The sequence below is a fragment of the Fusarium subglutinans genome (genome assembly GCF_013396075.1).
Source record: "Fusarium subglutinans strain NRRL 66333 chromosome Unknown NRRL66333_c0000131, whole genome shotgun sequence".
NCBI lineage: Eukaryota > Fungi > Ascomycota > Sordariomycetes > Hypocreales > Nectriaceae > Fusarium > Fusarium subglutinans.
In genome coordinates, this window is record NW_023502194.1 from 109516 (window position 1) to 135134 (window position 25619).

At 50.4% G+C, this 25619-nt stretch overlaps 8 protein-coding genes across 8 annotated transcripts; 2 read left to right on the forward strand and 6 right to left on the reverse strand.

The window, feature by feature from the left end:
• Positions 1-243: 243 nt before the first annotated feature.
• FSUBG_9028 (phospholipid-transporting ATPase DNF3) lies at positions 244-4672 on the forward strand (the record flags this gene model as incomplete). The annotated part of the gene is made up of 3 exons (XM_036687498.1): positions 244-639; positions 692-4173; positions 4222-4672. The coding sequence occupies 3 exons, from the start codon at positions 244-246 to the stop codon at positions 4670-4672; spliced, it is 4329 nt and encodes a 1442-aa protein (XP_036535503.1).
• Positions 4673-5107: 435 nt separating this feature from the next.
• Positions 5108-6113, reverse strand: FSUBG_9029 (uncharacterized protein; the record flags this gene model as incomplete). Its single annotated transcript, XM_036687499.1, has 4 exons — positions 5108-5650; positions 5700-5772; positions 5829-5985; positions 6026-6113. The coding sequence occupies 4 exons, from the start codon at positions 6111-6113 to the stop codon at positions 5108-5110; spliced, it is 861 nt and encodes a 286-aa protein (XP_036535504.1).
• Positions 6114-6508: 395 nt separating this feature from the next.
• Positions 6509-8410, reverse strand: FSUBG_9030 (uncharacterized protein; the record flags this gene model as incomplete). The annotated part of the gene is made up of 4 exons (XM_036687501.1): positions 6509-7632; positions 7685-7775; positions 7822-8085; positions 8141-8410. The coding sequence occupies 4 exons, from the start codon at positions 8408-8410 to the stop codon at positions 6509-6511; spliced, it is 1749 nt and encodes a 582-aa protein (XP_036535505.1).
• Positions 8411-10326: 1916 nt separating this feature from the next.
• FSUBG_9031 (uncharacterized protein) lies at positions 10327-13320 on the reverse strand (the record flags this gene model as incomplete). The annotated part of the gene is made up of 3 exons (XM_036687502.1): positions 10327-11624; positions 11680-12861; positions 13020-13320. 3 exons carry the CDS (start codon positions 13318-13320, stop codon positions 10327-10329), a joined length of 2781 nt encoding a protein of 926 aa, XP_036535506.1.
• A 2026-nt stretch (positions 13321-15346) lies between these two features.
• On the forward strand, positions 15347-16555 carry FSUBG_9032 (uncharacterized protein; the record flags this gene model as incomplete). Its single annotated transcript, XM_036687503.1, has 1 exon — positions 15347-16555. The coding sequence occupies one exon, from the start codon at positions 15347-15349 to the stop codon at positions 16553-16555; it is 1209 nt and encodes a 402-aa protein (XP_036535507.1).
• Positions 16556-16837: 282 nt separating this feature from the next.
• FSUBG_9033 (PKHD-type hydroxylase ofd1) lies at positions 16838-18831 on the reverse strand (the record flags this gene model as incomplete). Its single annotated transcript, XM_036687504.1, has 2 exons — positions 16838-18714; positions 18768-18831. 2 exons carry the CDS (start codon positions 18829-18831, stop codon positions 16838-16840), a joined length of 1941 nt encoding a protein of 646 aa, XP_036535508.1.
• Positions 18832-19640: 809 nt separating this feature from the next.
• On the reverse strand, positions 19641-20208 carry FSUBG_9034 (CFEM domain protein; the record flags this gene model as incomplete). The annotated part of the gene is made up of 2 exons (XM_036687505.1): positions 19641-20033; positions 20131-20208. 2 exons carry the CDS (start codon positions 20206-20208, stop codon positions 19641-19643), a joined length of 471 nt encoding a protein of 156 aa, XP_036535509.1.
• Positions 20209-21597: 1389 nt separating this feature from the next.
• Positions 21598-22916, reverse strand: FSUBG_9035 (phosphatase methylesterase 1; the record flags this gene model as incomplete). The annotated part of the gene is made up of 3 exons (XM_036687506.1): positions 21598-21764; positions 21824-22644; positions 22702-22916. 3 exons carry the CDS (start codon positions 22914-22916, stop codon positions 21598-21600), a joined length of 1203 nt encoding a protein of 400 aa, XP_036535510.1.
• Between the last annotated feature and the right edge of the window lie 2703 nt (positions 22917-25619).

Below are 25619 nucleotides of genomic sequence, written 5' to 3' on the forward strand. Positions count from 1 at the left end.
ATCCCTTCCACTCTCACCCATGATTTGATTTGCTCAGCCGTCTTCTCTCCCCCGGGCAGAGACCTTTACCCCATGGTTGAACAGTTGGGGTCAGGGCAGGAAATACAGCAGCAACAACAGTAGTCACTCGTTTCAAGTTAATCGCCCCGTCACGCCAATCGATCCATTGCGACGTCAGTGAACATCCCGCATGTCGGCCAAGGCAACCTCAATACACTCGTTTTACACCCTCACCAAGCCATCATGTTCCAAGATCGATCTGGAGTCGAGTCGCCATCAGGCCCTGAATCACCGAAAGCCAGTTCAAAGGTCAATGTTCGCCGTCGCAACAGTGGTGCCGGTCGCTCCGCGCCATTGGTCAATCGCATAAAGGATGCTGCAGCAGATGTATACCAAAAGGCCGTTGTTGAGCTTATTCTGCGTCGCAAACATGTTACCGTGTCGACTGATGGGCGACGTATACCTCTCGAACTCGAACACGAAACCCCTTTGATCGATGCCCGCCGTGGTCTTGCATATGTTTCCAACAGCATCCGAACGTCAAGATATACAGTATGGGACTTTATACCCAAGCAACTTTTCTTTCAGTTCTCTCGCGTTGGAAACTTTTATTTCCTTTGCGTTGGTATACCGCAGATGGTATGTATGAGCAGAACCTCGAACATGGATTTGTTGCTAACAGCCACACCAGATTCCAGGCCTTTCGACGACCGGATCCTACACTACTATTCTACCGCTTTTATTCTTTGTGATGTTAACAATTGTCAAAGAAGGTTACGACGACTATCGAAGGTATCGCCTAGATAAAATCGAGAACGCCGGCTTCGCGACTGTGCTTGGACGAGAAGATAAATACACGGGAAAGCTACGACCAGTTAATAAATGGACAAAGCTTAACCCGTTTTTGACCCAATCGACCGCTGAGCCGCATCCCGTGCCGGAGGAGGAATTCAATGGATTGCGATGGGTTCCTGTGAGATGGAGCGAGATCAAGGTTGGAGATATCATCAGGCTTTGCCGAGACGAGCCTATTCCCGCAGACCTTGTCTTGCTGCACAGCGACGGGGAGAACAAGCTGGCGTACATCGAAACCATGGCTCTCGACGGAGAGACCAATCTCAAGAGCAAGCAGGTCACGCCCGCTTTGGAAGGCTGCGATACGATCGAGGGGATTTCCAAGTGCAAGGCGGATTTCGTCGTTGAGAACCCAAATCCTGACCTCTACAACTTTGATGGTCGTGTGACAGTCAGCGAAAAGACTGTGCCCCTGACTTCAAATGAGGTTATTTATCGCGGAAGTGTTGTTCGCAACACCAATACAGCAATCGGGCTAGTAATCAACACTGGCGAGGACTGCAAGATTCGCATGAACGCTAACAAGCATCCAAAAGCCAAAAAGCCAGCCCTCGAGCGTGTTGTGAACAAAATCGTTGTTACCCTTGCCACCTATGTTGTGGTCTTATCTGTTGGAGTATCCATGGGCTATGTCAAATGGCAAAAGAGCACAGAAAGGCATTCATGGTATCTGGAACAAGCAAAGGTGCCTTTCTACCAGATCATCATTGCATTCATTATTATGTTCAACAATGTCGTACCCCTGTCGCTTTATATCAGCCTCGAAATCGTCAAAATCGGCCAGTTGCTGATGCTTAACTCGGATGTTGAAATGTATGATGAAGAGACGGACACCCCTGCCCGATGCAATACGAATACTATCCTTGAGAACTTGGGTCAGGTGGGATACGTCTTCTCAGACAAGACGGGAACCTTGACGGACAATATCATGAAATTTCGAAAGATCAGCGTCGCAGGAACTGTTTGGTTGCATGAGATGGACCTGGAACCAAAGGTCGATGAAGTGGAGGATTTCAAACTCGATGAAGAGTCTGAGCCAAGCGAGCCTTCAGTTTACAAGACAGACCCCGTCACAGTCGTTATCAGAGAGGAACAGGCCGAGTCGTCGAATGAACCATCCGCACCACTAGTTGTCGCCTCGCCATCTCGACCCTCCATGTCACCTCGCCCTTCCATGTCACATCGCCCATCTATGGCACCCTCGAGACCTTCAATGGCACCTTCGCGCAACTCCTTTGGGAGTCGTAGGTCTTCGTCCCAATGGCGCTCAACGGGACGACCGGATCATATTCAGCCCGACGTTACTACGAATGACCTTATCGAATACCTACGTCTCCGCCCTAACTCAGGTTTTGCTAGAAAGGCGAAGCAGTACATTCTCGCTGTAGCTCTGTGCCATACCTGTTTGCCTGAGTACAAGGAGAACGGAGCGCTAGAGTTTCAAGCAGCATCTCCCGACGAGCTAGCTCTCGTCAGGGCTGCTCAGGAACTCGGTTACCTTGTCATTAATCGAACGACGCAAACCATCACTCTTCGGGTCACCCAGCCTGATGGCCACGAGGAAGAGCTCAAGTACGAGGTCCTGGACGTGATTGAATTCACCAGTGCAAGGAAAAAGATGTCGATCGTTGTTCGTTTCCCAGACGGTCGTGTGTCGGTCATCTGCAAAGGTGCCGACTCTGCTATCTTACCTCGTCTTAAGATGTCGCAGATTGCCAAGCAGAAAGCTAGTGAGGTTCGAAAGAGCGCTGAGCTCGAGCGTGAGCTGTACCGACGCAGCGAGCAGCAAGAGCCACGTAATAGTTTTGGTGGCAGGCCTAGTCTCACCATCCGACGAAACCCAGGTGTGTCGAGGGACCGGAGTACAAGCAGACGGCCCAATGTGGATAGAAGCAAGTCGTTCGAATTTGGCCGACTTTCTAGACGCTCGGAGGATAAGCCCCTTCTGTCCATTGCGACTCGTGGTGTGTCGATCGATCTCCCCCGAGGCCAGTATTTGAACACTCCCGTTCATTACCAGCAACCAATTCCCGAACACCTGGCCTTCCTTGAGGATCCAGCCCTGCTTGACGACTCTGAGACATTTTCCAAGTGCTTTAAGCACATGGATGACTTTGCCTCCGAGGGCCTTCGTACGCTACTCTTTGCGCAAAAGTTCATCACGGAACAAGAGTATCAGGCGTGGAAAAAGATATGGGACGAGGCCACGACTAGCCTCAGTGATCGTCAACAGCACATTGAGGATGCTGGCGACATGATCGAGCAGTCGTTTGATCTTGTTGGTGCAACGGCCATTGAGGATAAGCTACAGAAGGGTGTCCCTGAGACAATTGAGAGGTTGCGAAAGGCCAATATCAAGGTCTGGATGCTTACAGGCGATAAGCGAGAGACCGCTATCAACATCGCTCACTCCGCCAGAATTTGCCGGCCCGGCTCAGATCTCTATATCCTCGACATTACCAAGGGAAGTCTTGACTCGCAGCTGATTGCCCTGCAAGAGGATCTTTCAGCTGGCTCAGTCCACAGTGTGGTAGTTATTGATGGCCAAACGCTTGCAGCTGTTGAAAAATCGCCAGAGTTGTCTGCCACATTCTTTACGGTGATGTTGCAGGTCAACTCGGTCATTTGCTGCCGTGCCTCTCCAGCGCAGAAAGCACTGCTGGTAAGCACCGTCCGATCTCGCCTCAAGAAATACCATGGTAGGAAACGTCGAGGCCTGACCCTGGCCATCGGCGATGGTGCAAATGACTTGGCCATGATCTCAGCCAGCCACGTGGGCATTGGTATATCTGGAAAGGAAGGTCTTCAAGCAGCTCGCGTGGCAGACTATGCCATTGCTCAATTCCGATTCTTGCAGAGAATGCTGCTTGTCCATGGACGGTGGAATTACATCCGTACCGCCAAGTTCATTCTTTACACGTTCTGGAAGGAAATGTTCTTTTACCTGCCAACAGCGCAGTACCAAAGATACACCGGCTACAGCGGCACGTCTCTGTATGAAGCTACTAGTCTCACCGTTTTTAATACTCTTTTCACGAGTCTCTGCGTTATCTGCATGGGAATTTGGGAGCAAGATCTCAGCGCCGAGACACTGTTGGCCGTTCCCGAGCTTTATGTCTACGGGCAGCGCAACCAGGGCCTCAACATCTGGAAGTTTGGTCGATGGATGCTTCTTGGTGCCATCGAGGGTGTGGTCTGTTGGTATGGCATCTGGGCTGGCTATGGGTGGATCTCCCCGGCAGCGCGCGACCAAGGCTTGTATGCCCTGGGGACGCTCACATTTTCAGTTGGAGTTCTCTGGATCAACTGGAAACTTTTGTAAGTGATTACCCCGTTTGGGTACCAGTTCGAGACTAACGTGCTTAGCATTTTCGAAACCCATTACAAGTCTACCATTGTCATGGTATCTTTCTTTGTTACTACTATCGGCTGGTTCGCTTGGCTGTGTTTCCTCGACGCAGCCTATGCTGGTAGCCCGTCTGGGCCATACGCTATTCGAAATAGTTTCACGGAATTATTCGGGGACGACGCAGTATGGTGGTCAACATTATTCATTGTACTCGGGCTCCTGGGTCTGTTCGAGATTGTTCTCAAATGCGTGAAGCGGCTTCTCCTAATTGCTGGACTTTGGGATTGGCCGCCCTGGGGAAAGAGTCGTCGCGGTGACAACATCGAAGAATGGGATGTTGAGCTATGGCAGGAGTTGGAGCAGGATCCGGCGTTACGAGAGCGATTAAAGCGACTTGCTCGTGACGAGCAGGTGGAAGAGGAGGATGAATTCGAGCATGGCATTGAGGAAGGGCTCCGGGGACGTTGACGTGAGTGATTATTGTGTTTTGATACCCTATAGATAACTGGTACTATCTTGTCATTGGGATTGTGTTATATGTTGCATAGATTTGGACACGAACACGATATAGCAAGGAATCTTCTTTTATACACGGTCAGATTATTCGGCCAGTACTTCAACCTCTATCCCGACACCCGTCTCTGGTTTCTTTAGCCTCGTTACAAACTCCTCACCCAATGCTGCAGGTGTCAAAATACCTCCGCGTTTGTGAGCAGGTATAACACCTTGCAGGAGGACCAATGCCGCTTGCGTCAGTGCCACGCCCGTGAACACATACGGATCACCACCATATGCGAACTTAACTTCAACTTTCGGAACAGGCTCAGCCCCTTTGTTATCTGCTATAGCCAGAGTGCGATACTTGAAATAGTGACTTCTACGGGCTTCCTCAGACGGACCTGTTCATGGTGGGAACATCCGGGAGGCCAAGTAGCGCACAGGAGGTATTTTCGTGATGGCATTTGTGAGAAGGGAGAGGCTTGTTCGAAACATTAATGCTGATACAGCATTAGAACACTTCATTCGTGATGAGAAGAAGAAATCCTTTCCGTAGCCATCTGGGCTCAGGGAGTCTGATCCATGACCAGCGTATAAGCCCCAGCTTCGGCCGACGACAGCCTCTTCTATCTGTGCATGGGTACTTTCCACTAAAACGCCCAGTTCATCAACAATCTGGACGTCAAAAGCGTTGGGGGGCGGGAGAACCCTCGTTTTGGCCACTTGCTGTTCAGTCCTAGGCACGGGAGATAAATCAAAAGGGGCCATGTGGACGGGCTCGAGGCTACACAGTGAGCTGAGGCTTCCGCCGCTAAAAGACCCGCGGACGTCTTCAAGACAGACCAGGACTTCGCGAGTAGGAAGAGAGAAGTGACGTTGAAGTTTCAGAGCGGCGAGATAAACGGATAGATCTGCGGGAACGGCAGCCCAGCCAGCGGTCATAATAATCTAGTAGCGTCAGACAAATAGTGGAAAGTAGACTGCTTAATTGTCATACTCTTGAGCCTGATTTACAGGCTATCGTGTCATACTGGGCGATAATGCCTCGCATCCAGGCGGGCTCTCCGCTACTTTGTTGGTGTAAGTTGGAATGTGACCTGCACGCTGTGAGTTGGAGTATGCTTACCAATCCACATAATCGGTACCATTCTCAGCGCAGGCTCTGATCACAGACGTTCCACATGTGGTAGCATAAGGGCCAATAGTATTTATAATGACACGGGATGTCTTGACGAGTTCGGAGATGGCTTCATCGGAGGCGAGGTCAAGAGCGTACACAGCACCTATAGGCTTTTAATAAGTGGATGTAAAACGAGGGCGTACAACAGCCATTTTGGTTCTTCAAGTTGAAGTTCTCTGTGTAAGGCTTGGAGTCTACTCTTGCTGCGACCTGCGATGGCCCACGATACATTGCCCGGGAGGACCTGTGCCATGTATGATGCACACAGGCGGCCTGTGTAGCCCGTCGCACCTAGAAGGACAATGTCGATCATTATGTTGACGTGGACGTTGGGGCTATCTGGAAGTGAGACATCAATATAGATAAATATACTTGTCCTTCTCCCTTATGAGCTGAATTGTATGTACTTCCAGCGGCTGTTCTGGCCAAGACGACACCATGGATCGGTCTGACTGATGGCCCGGCGGAGAGATATCAAGGCACGGAATGGGATAACGGTGCAATAGAAGAACCGGCTCTGACATGAATATCACCAAATCAGGAACAAATGTAAATGTCAGATATTTGATCCTACTTTGCTTGTTAGATATCCTATTTTTGACTTGTTCTGTCACTTTGGAGCCTCATTATCCTCGTCTCTCAGAGTCTGTATCTTCCTGGTTAATCACGCCCTCAGATCGTTCCGGGCGATCTGGAATCTTTCCAATGATTTCCATACTCCTAAAAGTGTACACAACGAGTAGGAGTGCAATGAAAAGGATGCCAAAGTTTGTCCAAGCTCCGGCGCGAAGACCATTTAGAGACGGCGCATCCCATTCTTTGACTGGTCCAACATCTTGAACACTCACACCTCTTTCTTTAGCCATGACAGATGACTGTATCGAGGTGGCAATGGCCAGTGAAATGGCACGACCGATCATACCAGAAGAGTTGATGAGTGCACCGCCAACAGCTTGGTCCTCTCTGGGAAGAGCATGTGAAGTAAAGAGCGTGAGGCAAGGCCAAGCCGTGTCGGCTCCAACAACAGAGAGGATCATAGCCCAGAATCCCCATGCGAAGTATGATGTAGTCGGGGGAATTGGCACGGCGTATAAAACAGCAGCGATGCAAACAGCCACATGTCCAAACGCCAGGATAAAGAATGTCGGAACCCGTGAAAGGAAGTAGGCCGTGAAAAAAGCAACCACGAAGCCGCTTACGCCAGTAGGGATGAACCGCAACATTGTCTGTAGTGGCGAGAGACCTTGGTAATCCTGGAAGTAGTACGTTGCGTAGATGAGATAGTTGTTGAATCCACCAAAGAAAAAGCCCATGATTATCATGACGGCTGTGAATCGCCAGTTGTTGAAGATTGACACTTTGACGAGGGGTGGTCGATTCGTCTTCTGCTCAAGGTATCGCTGCCAAAAGAAGAATGCAACGATGACCCCAAACGAAACAACGATGAGCACGGGGATCCAAGGCGCAGTCCAGCCAACAACGTTTCCCTCTGTCAAAGCAAACATAAGTGCAAGGAGTCCACATGTGATGAGAGTAGCACCAATCCAGTCCACAGCCGCCGTCTTGGACCGGAGGTTGTTGTGCTCGGGTCGGAGTTCCGGGGGCGGAGACGGGATGCAGAAGACACCAGCAACGGCGATCATGCCGGCCATGATGGCTAGGGCACCGAAGACCCATTTCCAACTGGCCCATTCCGCAATGAGACCAGAGACGAGATTACCGCAGACGCTACCAAGGGGAGCACCGGCAGCTGGCGTTATTAGTAGACTCCGGATGAGTATGTGTACTTGGAGATAACACACCATATGCACTGAAAGCGTAGTTCTTTGCCTTGCCGGGAGGAAACGTAGTCCCGAGGATACCAATCGCCGTGGGAACATTAGCAGCAGCGCCCTGGATATATCAGCCGTGTCCAGTGTCATAGTAAGATGTAACTTACCAGCCCATGAAGGCCACGGAATAGATCGAATGCAATCTCAGTGGGTATAAAAGCATTGACAACACAGCAGATAGTAACCCAAAAGGACCCCAGGATGAAAATCAGTCTCTTGCCGTAGATGTCTGCGATTCGACCCCAGAGTAAGAGGAAGCAGCCAAATGTCAAGACGTAGGATGATACTACCCATTGAAGTCTCGTATCAGGAACATCGAGGGCCCGACCAATCTGAGGAAGGATGATAACGACGCTTTGGCTAGCAAGGGTCTATCATTCATTGTTAATGTGTGAGTCTGATACTTATCTGTTATAGTAGACTCACATTGAGAAAAGAAGCTCCTGTGACAGTGCAGACGAGAGCTATACAGCGAGCCTTGGATAATCTCAACTCATCTTTCGAATCTACCGATTCTGCATCACCGCTCCCGTCATCGTTGGAAGAGATATTCTCTTCAGGCCGATCGTCGGAGCTGAGAGGGTGACAAGACTTTTCGTTATCGATCACATCTCCAGGGACAATCTTTTCCTGCCCTGGATGGGAAGCAGAGTCGATGACAAGATCTGGTCTCTTCTCACTGGAATGGTCAGCCATTATCTCAACTCTTTTTGCTCACTCGAACGAAGGAGCAAGAATAAAAGAACGAGAGAGTCTCAAAAGTCATCGCCTCGGAAACAATGGGGAAATGCCCAGGGTAATATATATTACATTGACCCAAACCCTTGAGAGCCAAGCCTAAACCCCCAATGGATGGATGACATGAGGGATGACAGAAAACCTGGGACTTGAATTCTGGGTGATAAAAATACTTGTACATGCTCATGATCTTTTTACATGCCTTTGGCGAGCTCTTGGATTGGGCTATTTTCGCCCCCTGCGTATCAATCAGTCAGTTAGTCTTAGTTGACTGGGGTAGACTGTGGGGGATGGGATGGGGTCTAGCCGAATGGCGAATTCCTTTTCATTTGACGAGGATAATATTATTCCCGGAACTGCAACACTTGGTTACATTGACAGGCAAACAAGCTTCAGTAGATAGACAATACAACTCTTAGCTTAAGTTGACCATTGCTACAAGAATCTTATCTCAATGACATGATAGGCTACCTACAGGATGCAACAGACGCTCTCTTCCCTTCTCTCCAAGAAGAACCACTGTGATAACTACTACCTAGGTAGGTATTAAGGTATTCTCAACCCCACTCATCATCCCCAACTCACAACTCACATGCCGGGTTCCGCTGCCGGAGAAAGCCATCCAGCACCAACAGCACAACCGAGTCCATCTATTGCCTAATTCTAGAGCAAGAGGCCATCTATCCCGTCATTCTCTCCCTTTCTCCTCTTTTGTTCATAGCTCCCCGCTTGAGCTGGTGACTAATCTCCTCTGTAGCCGAGTTTCACGGTTAACAGACTTGGTAGTCAGTCGTACATACAATACGAAGTGGCCAGCTTCTTCTCCTCACGCAAAGTCCTGCGCTGCTATCTACGTGGTACACATTGGGATGCCATGACCTCGGTGGCATCTTTACTTGCAAGTCAGACCAGAGTCTATCGCCTATCTGGGGATGCCTGCATAAGTAGATTTATATCCCCCCAACAAGCCTCGCTACAATCAACCACCTCGGTCTACACAATATGCACGTATCCATCCAGTCACTCATGTACTACTCTCATCACATCACATCACACACGTCAACTACTATGCCTGCCTCTCCAATAAGTTTTCTCATTTTCGTCGATATCATTGGATCAAAGCCCGTTTAAGGGAGCTTCTCAATCTCATGCCTGACCAGACCAAACCAATTCATTCAATTCCTTTCCGTTGCCTTCTCCCATGCACGCCTTGCCTTTTCCCTTTCCTCATCGCCCTACGATTCAAGTCAAGAAAGAATACATTGTTAAACGAACACGCGTTCAACCCCGTCTCCCAAAAGTTTGTTTGTTGTCGTAAATAAGAAACCAGCCGTTGCAGTTGAGCCCTCCCCCGACAAACAACCCAAAAATACCATCAAAGCAAGCAAATCCTGATCCAGGGAAAGAAAATGACACGCACGCAATCTCGTTGTTTAGCTTCAGGCGTTTCACATGAAGAAATACCAGGTAAAGTGAGAATGACAGTGAGGGATAGAGTGAAAGAAAGAGTGGAAAAAGACCATGGCGAAACGCCTTGCCCTTCCATTCCATTCCGTTCCCGTTCCCGTTTCCTTTGATTTGTTTTGTTTTGCCATATGCCACCCTGATCTTTTCTTAAGGCGATTCTCGAGAAAAAGTAAAAAAAGAAACAATCGTACACGTACACGTAGACACATTTGAGGTGTGAGAGTGAATATTCGTCCGGCTCCATGAAAGCCATATGCATCATGCTGATTATAACCCCCCCGACTCCTTGATCATAGTTCACCTCTCGTCCCCTAAGATATTCCGTAACACATTACGTCGGCTACCACCATGCCAGTCGTCAGGCATCGGCCTCGACTGTCGCTACGCTCCTGCTGGGCATCTGATCTCTAATGATAGTTGCCTCCCCAGCCGCCGCGCTGCTGCTGCTGTTGTTGTTGCTGCTGCTGCTGGTTGCCACTGTAGTAACCGCTGCCGCTGAAACCCTGTCCGTATGACCCATAGGGACTATTTCCGTGCTGGTTGGTACCCGCGTTACCGCCCATACCATATGCATTGCTACCATGGAGGCCATGGCCTTGAAGATGGCTAGGATAACCGCCATACGCACCAACATTCTGGGGGGGCGGGAGACCGCTCTGAGCAGGCGGGGCGTTGGTAGCGGAACCAGGTCGAGCTCCGCCCAGGGAGGGAGAAGGACCAGAAGCGGCCTTGGGCTCGCCGAATGGCTTCAGGTCATCAGCCGTGGCATTGCCGGGCTGCGCTGGGCTGTTGAACGACTGACCCTGGGACGGGAAAGCGGAGCCTCCACGATTGAAGGTATCATGGACGCTGTTGAAAGCGCTTCCACCAAGGCCGGGCTGACTGCCAGCCTGGGTTGTAGCCGCGCGGCCATAATCGCCAAGACCAGAGCCCAAACCACTGTCTCGATGAAGAGAAGACTGGGCAAATCCAGCAGGCGATGAGCTGTGATCATAGGGGGCATTGGGAGAGATGCCGTAGGGCTGGCCATACATGCCACCCTTACCATATGGGCCAAACCCGCCTTGGCCGTATCCAGAGTAGTACTGATGATAATACGGGTTGCTGTAGTAGGGGTGGTTGTAGCCGGGATACTGCTGGCCGTGTGACTGAGGCTGTGATCCCTGGCCTGGCTGCTGCTGCTGGCCTGGCTGTTGAGGCTGCTGTTGCTGAGGCTGTGTAGTAGGGTTGGGAGTGCTGTTTCCGCTGTTCTGAGCATCCACAGCACTTCCGCCAAACCGGGGTTGGTTGTGCAGACCGCTCTGCGGGTATTGGCTCAGGTTATCAACCTGAGATGCCCCATAGCCACCAAAAGGCCGCTGCTGAGACGCAGTGCCATCCTGCTGGCCCTGTCCTCCTTGCTGGCCGAACTGTTGGCCATAGTAGTTGTAGGGGTTTCGATCGGATTGGTTCGCAGTGTAGTAGGAGGAGTAATCGCTGGGAGCGGAGCTGAAAGCCCCACCAGGCTGTTGCGCTTGGGAAGTCTGAGCAGCGAAGTTGTCGAAGGGAGGTTGAGTAGAGGGAGTGCTCTGTTGGTTAAAGGGGTCCAGTGGCTTCTGGGGGACTCCGACTGTCTCCTGAACACCAGCCTGGCCAAATCGACCGTATTGCTGAGCGCTAGCAGGACCTTGCCCAGGAATCTGAGCCTGCGCCTGCGCAGCTGGAGCTGTGAAATGTCAGCGTTTAAACAAGAGCAAACTTGATGTCAATATATAGCATACCGGTAGGAGCTGCGATAGGAGCAACTGTAGAAGTGGGCTTCTGTGCGAATGAGTCGGGGACAGCCGCCTGAGTAGCGGGAGGAAGCGAGGTCCGAGGATGGGTGATAGGCGAGTCGGCGGGGGGTTGAGCTCTAGTTTCGGGCTCCTCTCGGTCGCCGTCAATATCTTCTTCACCATTCAGGCTAAAGGCTCCAAATTGGACAGCAGCTCGGTCAACCTCTCGGTTGCCAGGCATACGCACAGCTTCTTCCTGGTCGAGGACACGGCGCTGATGGTGATGATGGCTGGGAGTACGGGCGGTTCGCTCAGCTGTAGCTTTAGCAGCGGTAGCAGCGAATCCGCTGGGAGGGGCAGCATGCTGCTGCTGAGCAGCAGAGATGGGTGTAGCAGTAATACTTGCAGGGTTCTGTCGAGGGTCCCAAGAGTCAGCGGCGGTGCTTGCTACAGTGCCAGTCGGAGGCGGTTTGGATTCGTCAACAACCTGTTCAAGATTTGATTCGGTAAGCTCGTCCTTGGAGGGGGGGAGAGCCACCTCGGGCTCTACATTAACGTGAGGAACTTCGGCGGGAGTAGCGGTATCGACAACGGGTGTAGTCTCATCAGCTTCGTCGACGGCAGGGGCAGGTACGTTTTCGGACTCGGGCTCGGGCACGACCTCAGCCTCGGGTTCGATAGGTTCGGGGGCAGTTTCAGTTTCAGCTTGTTCAGCAGCTGGCTGAGGAGCAGCAGGAGCTTCTTTTGGCTTGGGCGGGGCCTTGGGCGGAGCGGACTGACGGAGCATGCTTGCCCAGGTCTTCACTGCAGGGGCAGCAGGCTTGGGTGCCTCTGTTGTTGCAGATGGGGCAGGTTGTTCAGCAATGGGCTGGTTCTCCTCTGAGATATCCTTCTTAGGTTCCTTAGTGCCCCAAGCAGATGACTCCTCTGTGGGAACAGACAAGGCTGAGCTGTCCTTGGTTCCAGCGCCGTTAGTGGGAGCGGCAGAGGGTCGGCCACGTGTGCTACGGCCTCCTCGATCTGTAGCTCGGCCTCGGCCACGGCCTCCCTCAGATACTGCTCGGCCGCCACGAGTGGCTCGGGGTCCAGTAGACGTCGCGTCGTTCGAAGATGCGGGAGCTTGGTCCTTAACCTTAGCTCGGGAAGCCTTCTTGGGCTTTGAGACCTCGCCCCATTGAGAGATTGTTCCTGGAAGAGAGCACATGTTAGCAGCAGAAACAGGTAGTATCAGGTCACGAGGGCAGTGGGGAGTTGGTGCGCAGCTATCCTAAACGGATTGTACGTGTATAGCGTAGGCGCGAGGGGTGGGTGGACTGAGGTTGATGTGGATAAAGAGCGTAACATACCCTCAGCAATGCGGGTGACGGCTTCGTTCTCGTCGCCGTTTGTTTCCTGGAGAGCAAAAAGGACATCGGCCTCAGACCAGTCGGGGAACATCTCACGAATCACCGAAGTCTTGTCGCCATATTGCTTTCGAAGCTCGCCAAAGTCTCCTTCATCTTCGAATGCACCTTGGGAATCAGCGGTACTGTGGTCGGGCTTGTCGCCATTGGTTCGTCGGCCGCCGCGACCGGCGAAACCTCCTCTACCACCGCGGCCAGAGCCTCTGCCACGCGAGGCGGACGTCCGTGAAGTCACTTCGGACATTAGATGGGTTGTGTTTGATTATGGGGTTGGGTGTGTGTGTGTGCGTGTTGTGCGGGAGGAGAGCTATGGAGGCTCAAACTCAAAGTGTGGAGAGGAAGTCAATGAAAGAAAAAAAGGAAGCGGCCTGTCAGCTGTCCTCTGCGGGAACAACAGGCAGGTTGAAGGACAAAGTCGACCGTGAATCCGTGGTCGACAGTTGAAGGCGTCGATGATGGATGGAGAAGAGAGGAAAGAGTTTATTGTGTTTTGGTTGGTGCTAGTCAAAGGGAGAGGAGGAGGAGACGGGACGAGGTTTTCCCCAGAAGCAAAGCAGAAGAAATGGAGCCTTGGGCTTGCGTTCACTTTCAGGGCACTCAGCACCAGCTCCGTCCGTCAGTGGCAGTGGAGGAGGTGGAGGTTAGGTTACGAAGGTTTTGCCTCTAGCGGCTGTGAGAACGTGAGGTCCCTTCTTCAGGCCTCTTCTGGCCCCCTTGACAGACACGTCTGCGCTATATCTCAGCCCTCTTACAGTGGCTCAATAGGTGCTCCCACGCTGCGCTGAACACCCTAACCAAAGCGTCCAAGGATCTAAAACATTCAATTCGTCCAATCGAAAACGTCCGACGTCGACACTTTGCCCTGGCCGGAAGCAGATCGACCTAGCTATTGGAGACAGTTTGCCAGGTGGCGTCAGTACCTCAACGGCATGGCCGCAAGTACATCTACTTGTCGGACGCATAGCTGTCCTTTGCCGTCTCTGTGTCACTCGGTACCTCGAGAGTCAGAGGCCTTGACCTTCCCTTGGTCGCTTAGCCCCAAGTTTAGCCAAGGATCTTGGAGTTTGGAGCTCGCCGTGTTCGGGCCCCTGCGAGAAGCCCACACGAGCACGTAGCAAATAATCGGACTTGGACTCGAAATGTTGGAGAAGGACGTCACATTCGCATTTCAGGGACAGGGACTTGCCTATCAGATGCTTCATGCGGAAAGTCAAGCATAACGATAATACATGTTCCTAGAGGCGCGTTTTCCATCACCGCTCTTTTCTCAGGCGTGCCGAGTCTCATTGAGACGCAATTGGTGGTTACACGCCGGTCAGATAATCAAGCGCCATGTCCTCAATACATTGCGAATGGTGGTTTGAGAATGCGGCACCTGAATATTCGGCTGTCAGCACTCACCCGCAAGCTGTGAGGCTCCTGTCAGGCACCCTCACACAATATCACGTACTGGTACTTTTGACTGGCCGCATCTAGCGCTCAAAAGGAATGAGCTAGACGATCATCGAAGTCTCGATACACCAGCCAAAGACCAATTTTCAGGCCAGGGGCTCTTCCAACACAAGCACGCCAGGTGGGTCGCAAAATAATACGCACACACAAGAAGGCTGACAGAAATGTATTGTGGAATTAAAGGCTAGCTGTGACCTGCTTACTTATGTCAGTAACTCTGTCTTACTATGGTGAGAGAGCTTTGGTGTGCGGATTATTTTGAGACCCACCTGCACGCTTAGCGCAGTCAGGCTGTGTCCACTCAAGCTCCCTCCACTCCTTGCTTTGCATACCTAGGTATGTATTCATCCGCAATTCATACTCACATTTTGTGTTCATACTATGTACCGTGTATTTCGCCCTCTATCGGGCGTAAAGAACACCAGTAGCTTGCTGTAACAGGCCGCTCAGACCCAGAGATTAATATAGATCTGCAAATGTATTTGAGAAAGGTATAGCATGACGAGTAGGAGCCTCTTGGAAGTCAAAGGAGCAGTGGTGGCTTTCCCCATGTTTTGGAGTGAGCCACCCGAGGCTGGAACCCCTTGCATCACATGATGCGTCTCAGCGGCCCGCTTTGTGGCGTAACTCGTTCGACGATGGCATCATGCTAGATTCAACTTCAGAACGCATGACCGAGTCCGAAACCCATCAACACTGACTCTACTCCACACTGCTTTCCCGACAATTCGTTGCATCCCTACATCCCTCTGGTGTTATTGAGGGTAGGGTCTGACAGCAATACAACCGCCTACCAGACTCACACTCTCTGGCCCGCCATGTTCACAACGAAGTCGGTTCAGTCACTCAAGAACCTGTTCGCATCCTATCACGAACCTCTACCCTTGTCGAAACAGCAATCTCAAAAGCTTCTTGACGGTCTCAAGACTTCCTTTCGAAAACAGCTCGATCGCGAATATGGAGAGAGCCCCAACAGTCTATCACCGGCTGCCACGAAACCTATAGATGTTGATCCTGCCCGACTATCTGCTACAAACCGGCATTTGAAAGATATCCTGTCGAACCCGCTGTTCAGCTACAACAAAGATGTCACATCGACGTTCCCTTCAAACCTAGCATCGCCTTCTTTGGCTGCACCAACGCGTGATCCTATAGAGGTTTTCGACCATGCTGTAGCTCGAGGATTGATGACACCCAAGGCCGCCATTGGTGTGATGGTCGCCAAAGCAAAGCAACTGCAGGCGAATGAGCCAGGCCTTGGGGGTCTAGCTACATCGGGTATGTCAAGCCGTATCATAAGATGGCTCCGAGCTTGCGGTGCTGAGCAGGATCTACGGTTCATGGACAATTATTCTTTTATCAGAGCGTTGTCTCCGTTCCTGGTGGCGGAAGGCATGGAGGAGATTGCTTGGGAATGGCTTGCGCGAACAATCAATAACACTTCCGGAGACCTGACAAATGAAAAGCGTCTCAGGAGAGCATCCAACTTACTCGGGGAACTCGTCAAGACCAAGTGTCAGCCTCAATATGGCAACCTTGACTCAGGCATCTCTACCATGTTGCAAGCACAGCAACTTTTCCGGACCAGCCCACTACTATCAGATCTTCTAGTCTCGTCATGGAGGTCAGTCTCATGGCTCTCGACCGTCGAATCCTACAGTCGACCGGCTCCATCTGAAGAACTGTTTGATGCTCATATTGCCACGGCCGATCGTCTGCCACAACCTTTTCTCTTGGAACGTGCTCATTTACACCTTTACCACCCCACACATCCCGATCACCTTCCTGCTCTGAACTTCTTCAAAGACAAGCAAAGATTACGGCAGCTAGTTAATACTGTTGAGCCTAAGAAGTCGAAGCCAGATAAGCTAAGCACCGTATCATGGCTCGCCTTCTTAGGCCACGACACAGTCAACCACTTGACCCAATCTGGGAGAACACAAGAAGCGCAGGGAATTACGGAGCTATTGCAGGCAGAAGTGGCTAGCCTCTTCAACCATAAATCCGAACCCGCTCTTGGGTTGTGAGGAGCGCCAGAGTAAAGGCAAACATGAATCAGGTTTTTGGGACATTCAATATTTAACATGCACATATAACGGAATCACGGCGGTATATCGGGAGTTGGTTATAATGATACCACGATGGAGTTTCACAGAGACTATCACGCGAAAGCGTGTCAATTTGCATCAAGAAGGCTATTTAAAAAGAATTTATTATCAAACAGATTTTCAATCATTACCGTGCTTTTTTGTCCTGGTATCTATTATTGCAATAAAATGCAAGCATCAACCTGTATTCTCATATCGCTCTTATTCAGAGTCGCTCTCAGCTGCATCGGGTGAAAAGCCTTGGAATTCCTCATCATCATCGTCATCATCTGGCGCAGCTCCTTCGCCAGCGTCTTCATCGTCGTCCTCCTCCTCTTCGATCTCAAAGGCGCCAGAGATATCCCATCGGTCGCCCTTGGCGCTCTTGCTGATATATTTGACAAACTTAAGAGCGCCGCTGTCACGCATAACAATAGTCATCTTATTCCATGACGCAGCTTGGAAGAAGAGAATGTTGTCGTCATCGTCGCCGCCTGTCTTGTATACGGCTGCATCGTCATCGGCATCATCGTCACCGGACATGAAGATCTCTTGGCCGCCGACTTCAGGTGTTTCCTCCTCTTCCTTCTTCTTTTTCTCTACAGCCTTGGCTTTGCCTTTTCCTTTATTCTTTATGTCCTCGCCGTTCTGATTTTCAGCTTCTTCCTCGGGATCCTCTTCCTCATCGTCGCCCCAGCCAGATGTAGGTGTGAATCCAAGGTTAATCTCGACGCGCGCCTTGCCCTCATGGCCAGTGGCGAGAGTATAGTCGAGACCGCGGCGGAAACGACGCGCGAGGAGATCGGCACTTTCGATGGTGGTTTTTGTGGCCATCTGGAGCCATTGGCGGAACTGACGGCTGGGTAGGAAGATGTCGAGAAGTTCAGTGATGGGAGATTCCTCCTGTGAGGTGCGAAGCTGATCAGGTCCGCTGGGCTGTTGATAGAGATATCGCGCCTTGTGAGGAGGCTTGGCTACACGCCACGAAGTCGTCTTTTCTATCGTAGGGGTATCTTCTTGTGCGGGTTTCTTCTCCTCAGCCTCAACGTAGTCCCTTAGGCGCTGGGCAAACTTCTTGCCCAAAATATCTGGCAAGGTGATTTCAAACATCTCGTTGAAGGTCTCGGAGATCTCTTCCAAGGCGTCGGGAACCAGGTATGCTGGCGAGATGTACTTGAGCAGAAATTCAAGATCAGCTTCATCGAAGCCCTCCTGACTGGCCTTATCAACCTTCATAACCTGAGGCTGAGGCATATCGTACTGAGCAGGATTGCCCTGAAGTTGCATCAAGCCGCTGTTTTTGGCGTTTCTCTCCTCTTCTCCCTTGATGTAGCCCTCCTCTCCAATCTGGGGAATATGGAACCATCCACTGATAGCCATGCGAATGCGACCACCGTCCTTCTCAAGCTGCTCCTTGGTTTCGGCGCGATAGACCTCCTCGACATCGTGGAAACTCTCTCCAGGCTGGACAGCGAAGAAGCTCAGCTGGTTCCATGCAGGCGGAATGATCTTTGTAACGTCAGGAAGCGGTGTCTTGGCAATCTCGCCCTCCTTGTCCTTGAGCTCCTGTACGGGGAACAGACGGAGCGCGCCACCCCATTCGGGCTTCCAGGGCGTGTCGGGGTCGACGAGGTAGAGGATATAGCTAACGCGCCGGCTACCAATGACGTCGTCATGGCAAAGGAGGTAGCAGCCAGGCGTATAGATGTTGATAGCCATGTCAGTCTTGCGACCGCTCAACGGGCCGCAATTGGTAATGTGAGAGACATAGTTGCGGAAGGCTTCGGAGTATATAGCATCGCGCAGCTTGAGCAGCGAAGGCAGCTTAGCTAGAGACTCGTCGTCTAGGCCGTCGAGGTTGGCCAGGTCGCCTGACTGGTGGATCTTGTAAATATCGGTCTCCTTGGGGGTGAATTCGACGTTGGCCTTGATCTCGCTGCGGACCGATCGAAGAAGGGAATCGTCAACAAGGCCGTTGATGACGGCATGCTTATAAGGTTCTGACTGAGCATATTGATCCGTGTACGAACCGAGGACCTTCTTGTCGAAAAGCCCAGCACGAAACCGCTTCTGAGCTTCCTCTGCGGTCAAAGCTGAAGCTGAAAAAGTCTGGTGAGTGGAAGGTCGCGAAAGAACGATTGACCGTGCTTACAAGGCTTGGACTTTTTCTTGTTGGCCTTGGAGGATCCAACAGCTGCTTCCGCTTTTCTCTTCATAATGGCCAGCGTAATTGGTTTTATTTCCAGAAGCTGTGCGAAGTGGGAGGGTTTTTCTTGTAGATACCTACCTAGATTGAGTAGCAAAAGTTGTGCGAAGTCGCAGCGCAAAGAATGGGCTGACGTCGCCAATCTTTAAAAATTTGGCTCCGAAAATCGACCCATTCCAGGAGGCATATGAGCCCGTATGGTACGTTGGATACTGCGGGACTGAGGTTTAAGAGTAACAGTCACACAATTTATTTGACGTCAATTGTATATACTTCAGGTAAGGTACTCTTATGTTTCAGTTCCTTTCTGTCGAATCTAAAATTATCTTTCATATTTCAACTGCAGTCAATCCTGCCGTTTAGTGACCAGCTCTTGCTCATGAACCAGCCATGGGCGCTAAGACGAGCAGCCATGATGATGGGCCGATGTGTCAGGGGCTTAATGCAGAACTGTTGATCGTGCATCAAACAACCAGTACCTAATGCAATTGATCTCCAATTGTGGTGCTGGTGTAAGCGCTTTGTGTTGGCTCATAGAACGAAGATGTTAGTTAGACCTAACATGGGAACCAGAATAGAAGTATGTTCCGGACCAAGTATTGGGAGTATGGAATATGTCTTGAGACAGAATTTCAATTGATATAAATTTATAAACCATCACCATTAAGAGCAGTCTTGTAACGACCACATAGTACCTAGTGTATGGCTTCAAACTCCACAAATTCGCATGTGTAGAACAGAAAACACAACTTCTTTGTATTCCTAATTATATCCCTCCTCTTGATGATGAAACGAATCATATGGCACAGTTATTGTCCCTTACAGGGCAAAGAGCATAGCCATGACGACACCCAAGACACCAGCGGCGCCCTCACGCGCAGCAGCATTGCCGCTATCGCCACCAGCGCTGCTTGTCGCGGGCGTGGTCTGGCTGCTACTAGCACTGGAAGTGGGAGTAGTGGTACCAGAAGCGCTGCCAGAGGCGGCATTCTTGTCGCACGTAACCTGGTCGGGAAGGTTGGTCACTCCGGCGGTCGAGCAGATCTGCTTCGCGTACTTGACGGCGGTCTCCTGATCGGAGGCATTGCATTTATCCTCAAGACAGCATGCGATGCCGGAGAGGAAGCTCTTGTTGCTGCAGATGCACTTGACGTCGAGCTGTCCGCATCCCGCGACACCGCCACCGGTAGTGTACTCGTCAACACATGGTTGCTATATAGGTAGACAGAAGGGATTAGCATCGTCGAATTGCGAGCAGTAACGTATCAAGTCTGAATACTCAGCTGACGAGGGAGGCTCTGCGACATACAGCGCATTTTGGCAACTTCTCTTGCTGAGCGGCAACAAGGCCAGCCAGGATGACGGATGTGAATACAGACAACTTCATGGTGAATTCTCGGACAGTAAAGATATTGAAATTGAAATTGAAACTGAATGAATGTCAAGAAGAGAGAGTTATGCGGTTTGACGTACGCGCGTTGTAGATTTAGAAAAAGACTCCTTAAGTGAGACAAGACAGTTTTACCCAGCAGCTCTCACCAAAGGCAACAAGCTTACACAGGAGCTAGTTACGCCCATTATGTACTCTTGAGCACCCTGACCTAAGTTGTAAGTAACCATGCTAGCGGGCCTGTTCCCCTCGTAATAGACGCTCCCGGTCCCCAGAAGCGGCAAAATGTGTGAACCGTATCCGTAATTCCACCAACTCAAATGATACATATGCAGATCACCAGCCAATCGCCACATTTCTACGTGTTCATTTAGTCGGCAAATATAATCAACCTTCCGTAGGGGATCTAAGCCACTCGGTCAATATAACACATTAGCTTTTATGTCCCAGATCATTTCGGCAGATTGCACGCATCATTATCGTTATGGAACCGCCTTATAATCGGGTGAAACGGCCCCGCGGGCAAGATGATCAATACCCAAACATCTGCAATAATTTCAGTTGACTTCAAACTTGAACACGATGTATCGTTCTTGTTGTACTGTATACTACATACACAACATGGGACATGTAATCAATAAGGGTAGCAAGGTAGCCTGGTTTCAGAAAATGTTTCTCAATACAAGCCACTCCTCGGGGAGCAAGAAAACACCGGACCTAGATATAGGGTGTCAAAATAAACTTAGCAAAGAACCCCCTTAGCTTAGGCTAGATTTACCTAAATATTTTTATTGATTAGGGTCAAGGGCCTGTGTTTTCTTTCCTCCCCTAGCCACTTCATGTCAATAGAACTTAGTCTCTTTCTGATCGTCCTAGCGTTCTTGGAGCATGCCAACCTTGGTGCCAGTACACCGAAAGGGAAAATTCATTATCAGGTACATGATGAATATCAAGGCTATATCAAGGATATGGAACATAAGAGCGTCTGGATCCTCCGGGAATGGTTGGCAATCACTATTGATCCTTTATTAGCGTCTCAATTCATGCTTCTATCTTTGGGGTCCAGCCCGGTTATTCACAGCAAGTCTATCTCTGCTCAATAGAACGCCTCCTTCAATAGTTCCTTTGCTAGCCACCGCCATCAGAACTGCTATCACATCCTCTCTTACGATCTGTAAGATGCTCGGAAGGAACCTGGAGTGGCAGGTTGTATGTTTGCATTCTGCATGACTGTCATATTAACCTACCCACTTTCAAATTTCAATGTGCTTTTGAAAGTATAATCCGGCTCTTGGGCGGTGCGCCGCTCGTTGGGTCGGCATCAAACAAGGTTTGATGAAGCCAACGTCATGAGTAACACGTCGGTCCTTGTCAATTTAGTCTCCTTCAAACTCTTTTACCCTGTTTGAGAAGATCCGAAACCTTAGGAGGCAGCACGAGAGCACTCCTGTCGTTTCTGCGAAAAAAGTCGACCAGCGAAACGGCTGTCTTCTCCGGCAAATCTTCGTGAATGAAGTGACCGGCCTCGGGGAACACTTGCAAGGCATATTTCCCTGTCGGTCAATCAGTACACAATGTTCAGAAAGAGGCGTTAGTCCAACGGTTAACAAACCCTGCATCTGACCGATAGTCAACTCGGTGTCCAGCCTGTCAGTACCAGCGAGCAGTAGGAGTTTTCCTCCCTTGGCCCCCAAGAACTTCTTGCTCAGCCCTATAAACCAACCTTCCCAGTAAGGCTGTGTTGCGCCCAAGTTGGTCCGCCATCGCCACGGCCTTGTCGGGTCGTCGTTCGCGTTGAAGACGAGTAGCGCAGGAACAGATGTCCGAGCAGAGATGGAATTTCGTATCGTCCGAGATCGAATGTGCCATTCGATACCTGCTTGCAGAGTTGCGAAACCCAGTGGTCTCGTAGACAAATAGGTGTGCATGCTTTGTAGAGCATCTATCGCGGAGCCTTCCACAACATCCAACACAGCATACCCTAAAACTGACGTTCCTAGCCTACCGGACTTGGCCAGGTCAGTAACAACTGCTCCGCCCAAGGAGTGTCCCACGAGCACTATCGGGGGCATCTCTGGCCAGGCCATCTCATTCTTTGTGAGCTGCACAATGCTGAACAGATCCGAAGATAGAGTATCAAGTCTCATGTCAAGGGCCTTTTCGCCAGGTGCATTTGTAGACCCGTGACCTCTACAGTCAACGGCCAGGATACCTGCTGTTGACAACCGCTTCTTTATTTCAGAGGCAACAACGGCGAACGACAACCCTGATGATCCGGCACCATGATGCATCACAAACAATGGCCCTTTCCCGACCGGTGAAGTAAGATAGGCATGATAGACTACTTCCGGTTCCTGCTCTGACTTCAGAGACAACTCGCGCTCAAAATAGGTTGTCCAGGGGATCTGCTCCAGGGTCCTGCCGCGGGCGACTCTGTAGCCTGTCAGTCCCGCCATGTTTCACTTGATCAAAATGCTGATTGGAAAGTACCCTTGAGGTCGAGCGAACAGCTTCTGGTTGGGCGACGGTATGATGGTTCCTGTCGAGGAGACGGATGAGGCGGACGAGGCTGAGGAAGAGTCATCGTCGACAGGCTCCGGCAACTCGGGGAGTACATCATTCTCGTGCTCCTCATCGACCTCGTCAAATGTATCGTTAGATATGCTGTACTTGGCCTTGGCCCATGCTCGCTGCAGGTCGCTCATGATAGATACGGTGTGTATATGACGTAGGTTCCATTCGCACTGCCAATATGCGAAAACAGATGCGAACGGCACGAGACGCTCCTGGTGCTGACACTCGTGGTAGCCTCTAGACTAGCTTTCTACGAGCGATGTCGCTTTTGATCAGTACAGTATGGGAGCCGCAGTGGTGTCCTCTGATGTCTTTAGCAACTGGTGATGATGGTCGGGCATACCCACGTCAGCCTACCAGCACAATTCAAATCAAGTTGCCTTTGCAAACACTGGGGCATAGTGTGTCCTTTTTATTTGTACACTGTATATGTACCGGAAATTAAGTGCAAATCTACAGTGCGGATAGTTTTCTCAATGTGGTTTCTAACCATTCTCTTATTTTCCTCATAAACCTCGTCAATAAGTCGATATATTGTCTTGTAACATTACTGTTCCCTCACTTACCTGAGAACGGCTTCTTTGTGAATGCAGACACGTCTTTTACTAAGGAAAGCCATTTCGACCGATCAGTACTTAGTTGAGTCTCGAACAACAAGTTGACTACTGAAAAGTCAACTTCGGCCATTCCTGGTATATTCTATAGTTCGGTAAACTTAACTGATCGAGATGTCACGGTGAGAAGCCCAAGAATCAATATTCCCACATCCCCTTGTCCGATCAAGCCACTGTGAATTGGCATAGTTATCTCATCGATAGGTTAAGCTTCTGGCCACACTGTTCTCTGATAGGGCTACAAAGTTCTGGCTCGGCGCCTCGCCTAGATCTTAGGCTCAACGCATCTTGACTATAGCATCATGATTTAATTTTTTTAGATCTGGAAGAGTCTGGCTAACACCAATCCATGCAGTAGCTCGTTCCTTCGACAGCCTGAAGGGGCGACGTTTAGTTGACTCTTGTGGGGAGGGGACTGAAAGTGAAAAATCCCATCACGATCTCAATACTTAGTACAACTGTATAGATACTTCCTTCCCATGGCTATTTGGCCGCCTCTTTCTTTTTGACCTAGTGAAGTGTAAGGGCATTTGTTGACAGCTAAGAACAAGTATTCACGTTGGATAATTAGCCTACCCTGCAGTCGATATACAGACAATTTGGATCACCACCAACACCAAATGCCTCGGAATCTTCTCAACACCTTGTCCACGAGACACTCGGCCGAGCAAGAAACATCGCCTGCCCGAACCCCTGTCGGCAAAAAGAAACAGGAACCTTGTTCGACGCCGAATCAACCTGAACAGGGTTAGCAGCCCCCCGTTCACCGTTTGAGTGCCTAATCTTGCTCAAACGAATTCGCTGGCGCTCAGCTAGCGGCTCAAAGATTCCATGTTCCTGCATCCTGGTCCGATAGTGGTGCTAGCAAACGAGAACTCAATTGAAAACTGCCCTCTAGCTAGCAGCATCTGTTGACTCTCTAAAGAGGAATGGGGAACGGGCTAAATAAAGCGTCCAAGTGGCGCACAAGTGACAAACATTAAGGTCAAAGAAAGCACTTCACACAGTTGTCATTCGCATTTATGATCGACATGACCATAACTCTCATTGGTTGCTACGCGAGTGTTCGTCTGTCTTCGGATATCGTAACCTCACTTATGTGACCGGGATCACATAGATACTCACAACTCTTTAGCAGCTATTAGCGGCACAACCCAGGACGTTCACGTAGAGGATAGAATGATAGAATCTATGACCTTTACATCCTTTTGAGGCACTGCCTCGATCTGTACTCCGTACACTGGCGGAGACGTACGAAGAGACTTCAACAAGTACGTAAATCCTTAACAATGACACGAACGATATGACCTCAGTGCCCCGTATATGTAGGAGATGAAATTCAGAAGGCTGGAGTCTCCGACTGCATGGAATTCAGGTCACTAGTCGTCTTCTGACAGACCCTGATGGGCCAAAGTGTCTCTCGGACATTTTTGTAATAGTTCCAAGGGCGAGATCTGAGACTTGAGAGAGCCATCTGGTAGCGCCGCCTCTAACAGCCTGGCGTAACGATCTAGCGACCGTCTAACAAGATCGTTCGGGATGTCCGAGAGATAGAATGCTTCAGTTGGAATTTCCCCGAACTCTCACCAACTTGACGGATTCAAATGGTGGGGGTGGCTTTTGAAAGTGAGTGAGTATGGCCCGACAATACGGATAACCTTCAAGTTAGCGGCGTAACTATTGAGGGCCTCGAGAGCCCGTGACGAACTAGCTCAGAGCCGCTGAAATCATCGCTATGTTTTCGCATCTGGATAATGTCTGAGAAGCTCCTGACGTCTATCCCTAGAACTGGGCATTGTGTAACACTGGCTGTTGGCATGGGGCACGGAAAATTGTTGGCCAATAACTATGTCAGTCAGTTGCTGCAAGGGCTTGTGTTGTTAAACGGGACTCGCAACCTAGTCTCATTCTGATAACGAATTTCTTTCCACGCTGGGTGTCTGTGTGGAGTGCTGAATGATAACTGAATCAGATATTTGGAAGTGAAACTACAGTTGATTTGTGACACGCTTGGTCGATGGACAGGTTTCCATTGGAGTTCTCCTTGGTCAGAATACTTCTCACCCTCCCAAGACGCTGGATCTCGGCGCACGGGTTCAAGCCACACTTCAAATGGAATTCCTGGAAATTGGTAGGCTGGCCATCTAAGAGAAGCCGTGGACAGAAGCTTCCCCCACCAGATTGATGAATTTTGGGCCATCCCCCCATCCCCCCATCCCC